The 8563-nt window shown below is 40.1% G+C and overlaps 1 protein-coding gene across 1 annotated transcript in view; it reads right to left on the reverse strand.

Moving 5' to 3' along the window:
• LOC105000705 (transmembrane protein FLJ37396) overlaps positions 1-8563 on the reverse strand; it is a 128475-nt gene that overhangs the window by 71109 nt on the left and 48803 nt on the right. The window contains exon 11 of the mRNA XM_010856693.1: positions 2463-2612. Coding sequence (XP_010854995.1) covers positions 2463-2612 — 150 coding nt within the window. The remainder of the gene's footprint in view (positions 1-2462; positions 2613-8563) is intronic.

An 8563-nucleotide genomic window follows, 5' to 3' on the forward strand; every position in this document is an offset into this window, starting at 1 on the left:
GCTGTATATTGTCACCCTGCTTATTTAACTTATATGCAGAATACATCATGAGAAACACTGGGCTGGAAGAAGCACAAGCTGGAATCAAGACTGCCGGGAGAAATATCAATAACCTCAGATATGCAGATGACACCACCCTTATGGCAGAAAGTGAAGAGGACCTAAAAAGCCTCTTGATGAAAGTGAAAGAGGAGAATGAAAAAGTTGGCTTAAAGCTCAACATTCAGAAAACTAAGATCATGGCATCTGGTCCCATCACTTCATGGGAAATAGATGGGGAAACAGTGTCAGACTTTATTTTGGGGGGCTCCAAAATCACTGCAGATGGTGATTTCAGCCATGAAATTAAATGACACTTACTCCTTGGAAGGAAAGTTATGACCAACCTAGATAGTATATTCAAAAACAGAGCCATTACTTTGCCAACAAAGGTCCATGTAGTCAAGGCTGTGGTTTTTCCAGTAGTCATGTATGGATGTGAGAGTTGGACTGTGAAGAAAGCTGAGCACCAAACAATTGATGCTTTTGAACTGTGGTGTTGGAGAAGACTCTTGAGAGTCCCTTGGACTGCAAGGAGATCCAACCAGTCCGTCCTAAAGGAGATCAGTCCTGGGTGTTCTTTGGAAGGAATGATGCTAAAGCTGAAACTCCAGTACTTTGGCCACCTCATGCAAAGAGTTGACTCATTGGAAAAGATCTGATGCTGGGAGGGATTGGGGGCAGGAGGAGAAAGGGATGACAGAGGATGAGATGGCTGGATGGCATCACCAACTCAATGGACGTGAGTTTGAGTGTCTTCCGGGAGTTGGTGATGGACAGGGAGGCCTGGTGTGCTGCAATTCATGGGGTTGCAAAGAATCAGACATGACTGAGTGACTGAACTGAACTGAACAGCTTCAAAAAATCTTATAGCTCTAATGCACTTTGCTCATGGTCCAAAGGTTAAGGATCTGCCATGCGATGCAGGGAACATGGGTTCGATCTCTGGTTCATGAACTGAGATCTCACATGGCTTGGGGCAACTGAGCCCCAGTGCCATAGCTACAGAGTCTGTGCTCTCTGGAGCCTGAATGCTGCAACTAAGACCCGACACAGCCAAATAAATTTTAAAAAATCTTATAGTTCCGTTGCAAAGATAAGTATCCACTAGCTTTGTATAGAAACCTTCCTTCATTGATAAACTCCATGCCTATCCTATATAGTAGCTATCTATCTGACTTCCCTGCCTCCAATCTTTCCCTCTTTCAATCCAAATGATACCCAGTTGCCACATTAATCCTCCTATGGATTAAGCACAAATTCCTTAGTCTGGAATTCTGGGCATTCACAAGGTACCTCTCTTCCCTGTTAAAAAAACTTCTCTTCACTCTATTTCCACATGAATCTTCCACTCAACCCAACTGAGCTTGAACACTCCATATACAGTATCTCCTCTGCATTGTTGTTCAAGTTTCTCTTCTAGAATAGGCTGCCTACTTCCTTCTCCACTACCACTTTCCTAAGCCTCATGCTTCCTTCAGAAAGTGAAAGTGAAGTCGCTCAGTCATGTCTGCCTCTTTGTGACCCCATGGACTGTAGCCTACCAGGTTCCACCATCCATGGGATTTTCCAGGCAAGAATACTGGAGTGGGTTGCCGTTTCCTTCTCCAGGAGATCTTTCCAACCCAGGGACTAACCTGGATCTCCTGCCTTGTAGGCAGACGCTTCATCTGAGCCAGCAGGGAAGTCTCTAGTGGCTCAAAGAAAATTTCTAAGGTCTATAAACAGATGGTGAGTTGAACAGAAAGGCATATTGGTTATTTCTTCCTGTTGTACCTGGTGGAGGTTGATGTTGCTATATATTTATGACCAAATCTCCCATATTTGGTCATAGTTGCCCTGGGAAGCCACATGGGTTGAATGAGACTAAGGCAGAAAGTTTGCTTCCTTCAAGCCCAGCTCAATTTCCTCCTCCTTCAAGAGATTTCCCCCAATAGAACCAACCCTGTGAAGACCACACTCCCTGTAAACACTCACAATATTTAAAGACAGTGAAAGTGAAAGTAAAGTCACTCAGTTATGGTCGAATCTTTGCAACCCCATGGACTATAGGAAAAGATTTCTCCTACCAGGCTCGTCCATGGGATTTTCCAGGCAAGAATACTGGAGTGGGTTGCCATTTCCTTCTCCAGGGGATCTTCCCAACCCAGGGATCGAACTCCGGGTCTCCTGAGTTGTGGGCAGATGCTTTACCATCTGAGCCATGTCCAACTCACTAGTATTCAACACTAGAGTGCGCAACTCTGCATTGGTACTTATCCCTTGAGTATAAACCCTGGTAGCAAGAACATATTGTATTATACTTCTTTATATTCCTCTTTTGGGGGAGGATCCCTAAAAACCTACCAAAGTAAATTTCTAAGGTCTATAAACAGGTGGTGAGTTGAACAGAAAGGCATATTGGTTATTTCTTCCTGTTGTACCTGGTAGAGGTTGATGTTGCTATAAATAGTCTCCCAGATTTGGTCATAGTTGCCCTGGGAAGCCACACATGTTGGATGAGATGAAGCCAGCAAGACTGTCTTTGCAGCATGATCCTGGAGCACTTGCATAACTCGCTGAGGATTGGAAATCTTGAGTAGAACACAGAGAAGAGATGGTTGGGAGAAGGGTTATTCCATTCTTCTCAGCAAGAATTTGGTCACATACACATGAATGATAAGAAGTCCCAGGTGGGACTTTATTCATTTAAAAAATAAAAGTAAACTCAAACATCGTAGTTCCCTTAGGCATGTTCCTCCAAAGAATACTACGTATTCAAATATACATAAGCAACTAATTAAAAAGTTCTGTGACAACCCCTGAAACACAGTAGCAAGTAGCACCCTGACACATGTTGTGGCACCAATGAAAAGATAAACTCTCATCACTTTTGGGTTTGTCTACTCTTAGGAAGTTGCCAGGAGATGGAGGAGGAGGCATGTAGATAATGTGAGAAAAGCACAGGCTCTATAAGGACACAGCCCTGGGCTCATATTCCTGCTGAAATCCTGGCTTTTCATGTAGAGCAGGATAAGAACACTAATGAGGTCTCTCCCAGAATTGGTGCATGCTTGGCATGTAGTAGATGCTGAATAAATGTTCCTCTAGAGGTAAAAACTCACAGTCCCAGAGCTGAACTTCTACTTTAGCGATACACATATTACTATATTTCAATTATTTTAATACCACAAGGAACCTTCAAAGATTATTTAGTCCTATCTCTATCAAAATTCCAATTTTTTTTTTTTGGCTAAAGGAGAAAAATTCATCCTAAAATGCATATGGGATCTCATGTTCAGTCATGTCTGACTCTTTGTGACCCCATGGACTGTAGATCGCCAGGTTCCTCTGTCTATGGGATTGTCCTGGCAAGAATACTGGAGTGGGTTGCCATTTCCTCCCCCAGGGGATCTTCCTAACACAGGGACTGAACCTGCATCTCCTGTGGCTCCTGCACTGGCAGGTGGATTCTTTACCACTGAGCCACCTGGGAAGCCCCAAATAGCCAAAATAATTTTGAAAAACAAAAACAAAGTTGGAAGACTCAAAATCCCTGATTTCAAAACATATTACAAAGCTACCTTAGTCAAAATGGCATGGTACTGGTGTACATTGGACATACAGACCAGTGGAATAAAACGGCAAGCTTAGAAATAAACTTCTGAGTGCATAATCAAATGATCTTAGTAAAGGTGCCTACACCATGCAAAAGAGAAGGAACAAGGGACATATGTATAACTATGATTGATCCATGTTGATGTATGGCAGAAACCAACAAAATACTGTAATTATCCTTCAACTAAAAATAAATAAATTAAGAAAAAAAAGAGTAGGGACAGTCTCTTCAACAAATGGTGCTGGGGAAAAACATGGATATTCACATACAATATAATAAAGTTGGATCCTTATACCATATATAAAAGTTAACTCAAAATGGATTAAAAATCTAAACGTAAGACCTAAAACTATAAAAGTCTTAATAGAAAATGGAGAAATTTTCATGATATTGAAATCCAATGATTTCTTGGATATGACACAAAATGAACAGGCCAAAAAAGAAAAAAATAGACAAATGTGACTCAATCAAACTTAAACAATTCTGTGTATCAAAGGAAAAAATTAACAGAGTGAAAAGGCAACTTAAATAATGAGATAATAATTTGCAAATAATGTATATGATAAGGGGGTAATGTCCAGAATGTATAAGGAAAACTCCTACAATTCAACAATAAAAAAATCAAATAACTCAATCAAAAATAGGCAAAGAACTTCAAGGAAAAAGAAAGAACTTCAAAGGAATTTCTCCAAATATGATATAAAAATGGCCAAAAATCATATGAAAAAGTGCTCAAAATTACTAATCATTAGAGAAATTCAAACTCTTGCCTGGAAAATCCCATAGATGGAGGAGCCTGGTAGGCTGCAGTCCATGGGGTTGCTAACAGTCAGACACGACTGAGTGACTTCACTTTCACTTTTCACTTTCATGCACTGGAGAAGGAAATGGCAACCCACTCCAGTGTTCTTGCCTGGAGAATCCCAGGCACGGGGGAACCTCATGGGCTGCCGTCTATGGGGTTACACAGAGTCGGACACGACTGAAGCGACTTAACAGCAGCAGCAGCAGAGAAATTCAAAAAGGAAAAAAAATCACATTGAAACATCACTTCATATCTACTAAGATGACTAATATTAAAAAAAGAAAGAAAATAACAAGTGTTAATGAGGATATGGAGAAACTGAACCCTTCTGCACTATTGCTGAGGTTGTAAAATGCTGCAACTACTATGGAAAATACGATGGTGCTTCCTCAAAAAGAGTTAAAAAGAGAATTATATTATGGTCCAGAAATTCTACTTCTGCGTATATATACAAAAGAACTGAAAGCAGGATTTCAAAGAGTTATTTTCATATCCATCTTAACAGTAGTCTTATTCACAATAGCCATGAGGTAAAAGCAACCAAAATGTTCAACAACAAATGAATAGACAAAATGTAGTGGATACATACAAAGAAATATTCAACCTCAAAAAGGAAGGAAATTCTAACAAATTCTGTGAATGAACCTTTAGGATATTATGGAGGGTAAAATAAGCAGTCACAAAAAGACAAATCCTGTATGATTCCATAATATGTGGTGCCTGGAGTAGTCAAACTCACAGAAACAGAAAGCAGAATGGTGGTTACTAGAATTTAGAGGGAGAGAGGAATGAGGAGTAATTATTTAATGGGTAAAGAGTTTCAGTCTGCCAGATGAAAAGAGTTCTGGAGATGGATGTTGGTGATGGCTGTATAACTTTATGAACTTACTTAATACAACCGAACCGTACACTGAAAAATGGTTAAATGGCAAATTTCAGGTTATGTATAATTTTACCACAATTTGAGGGAAGAGAAGGAAAAAATAATATAAAAGGATGTTGCATAACCCTCACTTCATTTTCGCCAATGTAATTTCTTGCAAAATTATAGTACAATATCAAAAGCTAGATACTGGCTTGTATATTGACTGTCACGATATATAATACACAGTATACAGTACAGATTCATCATAAGGATCCTTCATATTACCCATCTATAATTATACTTCATCTCCTTCCCCACCATTCTCTTATTAACCCCCAGAATCCACGAATCTGTTCTCCATTTCTATAATTCTGTCATTTTAAGAGTTTGCAGGGCTTCCCTGATAGCTCAGTTAATAAAGATTAACTCCTGCAATGCAGGAGACCCCAGTTCGATTCCTAACAAAAGCAGAAGATATTAAGAAAATGTGGCAAGAATACACAGAAGCTATACAAAAAAGATCTTCATGACCCAGATAACCATGATGGTGTGATCACTCACCTAGAGCCAAACATCCTGGAATGTGAAGTCAAGTGGGCCTTAGGAAGCATCACTACAAACAAAGCTGGTGGAGGTGATGGAATTCCAGTTGAGCTATTTCAAATCCTAAAAGATGATGCTTTATTTATTTATTTTTTTTTTGCCACAGATGAATTTATTTACAAAACAGAAGTAGACTCATGGGCAAAGAAAACAAACTTATGATTCCCAAAGGGGATGCCAGGTGGAAGATAATTTTTTTTTTTAAAGGATAATTCCAAACCTTCCAGACCTGTGTTAAGTGCTGCACCCAATATGCCAGCAAATTTGGAAAACTCAGCAGTGGCCACAGGACTGGAAAAGGTCAATTTTCATTCCAATCCCAAAGAAAGACAATGTAAAGAATGTTCAAACTAGCGCACAATTGCACTCATCTCATATGCTAGGAAAGTAACACTCAAAAATCTCCAAGCCAGGCTTCAATAGTACATGAACCATGAACTTCCAGATGTTCAAGCTGGATTTAGAAAAGGTAGAGGAACCAGAGATCAAATTGCCAACATCCACTGGATCATCAAAAAAACAAGAGAGTTCCAGAAAAACATCTACTTCTGCTTTACTGACTATGCCAAAGCTTTGACTGTGTGGATCACAATAAACTGTGGAAAATTCTGAAAGAGATGGGAATACCAGACCACCTGACCTGACTCGTGAGAAATCTGTATGCAGGTCAAGAAGCAACAGTTAGAACTGGATGTGGAACAACAGACTGGTTCCAAATTGGTAAAGGAGTATGTCAAGACTGCATATTGTCACCCTGCTCATTTAACTTATATGCAGAGTACATCATGAAAAATGCTGGACTGGATGAAGCACGGCTGGAATCAAGACTGCAAGGAGAAATATCAATATGCAGATGCACCACACTTATGGCAGAAAGTGAAGAGGACCTAAAGAGCCTCTTGATAAAAGTGAAAGAGGAAAGTGAAGAAATTGGCTTAAAGCTCAACATTCAGAAAACTAAGATCATGGCATCTGGTCCAGTAACTTCATGGCAAATAGATGGGGAAACAATGGAAACAGTGACATACTTCATTTTCTTGGGCTCCAAAATCACTAAAGATGGTGACTGCAGCCATGAAATTCAAAGATGCTTGTTCCTTGGAAGAAAGGCTATGACCAACCTACACAGCATTTAAAAAGCAGAGACATTATTTTGCCGACAAATGTCCATCTAGTCAAAGCTATGGTTTTTCAGTACTCACATATGAATGTGAGAGTTCAACGATAAAGAAAGCTGTGTGTCGAAGAATTGATGCTTTTGAACTGTAGTGTTGGAGAAGACTCTTGAGAGTCCTTTGGACTTCAAGGAAATCAAACCCGTCCATCCTAAAGGAAATCAGTCCTGAATATTCATTGGAAGGACTGATGCTGAAGCTGAAGCTGAAACTCCAATACTTTGGCCACCTGATGCAAAAAAAAAGACTCATTGGAAAAAACCTGATGCTGGGAAAGATTGAAGGCAGGAGGAGAAGGGGACTGCAGAGGATGAGATTGGTTGGATAGCATCACTGACTCTACGGACATGAGTTTGAGCAAGCTCCAGGAGTTGGTAATGGACAGGGAAGCCTGGTGTGCTGCAGTCCATGGGATTGCAAAGAGTTGGAAACGACCAAGCGACTGAACTGAACTGAAGAGTGTTGTGTAAATGGAATCATGCAGTCTTTATGGGTTGAGTTTTTTATTCACACAGTTTTCTGACGATTCATCCAAGTTTTTGGGTATATCAACAGTTTTGTTCCTTTTTATAGCTGATTGCTGTTTCATGATATGAACGTACTTCAGTGTATTTACTCACAGTTTCAGAAAAACATCTATTTCTGCTTTATTGACTATGCCAAAGCCTTTGACTGTGTGGATCACAATAAACTGTGGCAAATTCTGAAAGAGATGGGAATACCAGACTACCTGACTGGCCTCTTGAGAAACCTGTATGCAGGTCAGGAAGCCACAGTTAGAACTGGACATGGAACAACAGACTGGTTCCAAACAGGAAAAGGAGTACGTCAAGGCTGTATATTGTCACCCTGCTTATTTAACTTACATGCAGAGTACATTATGAGAAATGCTGGGCTGGAAGAAGCCCAAGCTGGAATCAAGATTGCTGGGAGAAATATCAATAACCTCAGATATGCAGATGATACCACCCTTATGGCAGAAAGTGAAGAGGAACTAAAAAGCCTCTTGATGAAAGTGAAAGAGGAGAGCGAAAAAGTTGGCTTAAAGCTCAACATTCAGAAAACTAAGATCATGGCATCTGGTCCCATCACTTCAAGGGAAATAAATGGAGAAACTGAAAACTGTCAGACTTTGTTTTTTGGGGCTCCAAAATCACTGCAGATGGTGATTGCAGCCATGAAATTAAAAGACGCTTACTCCTTGGAAGGAAAGTTATGACCAACCTAGATAGCATATTCAAAAGCAGAGACATTATTTTGCCAGCAAAGGTCTGTCTAGTCAAGGCTATGGTTTTTCCAGTGGTCATGTATGGATGTGAGAGTTGGACTGTGAAGAAAGCTGAGCACCAAAGAATTGATGCTTTTGAACTGTGGTGTTGGAGAAGACTCTTGAGAGTCACTTGGACTACAAGGAGATCCAACCAGTCCATTCTAAAGGAGATCAGTCCTGGGTGTTCTTTGGAAGGAATGATGCTAAA

Source organism: Bison bison, unplaced genomic scaffold (genome assembly GCF_000754665.1).
Source record: "Bison bison bison isolate TAMUID 2011002044 unplaced genomic scaffold, Bison_UMD1.0 scf7180017864373, whole genome shotgun sequence".
In the NCBI taxonomy this organism is placed as follows: Eukaryota; Metazoa; Chordata; class Mammalia; order Artiodactyla; family Bovidae; genus Bison; species Bison bison.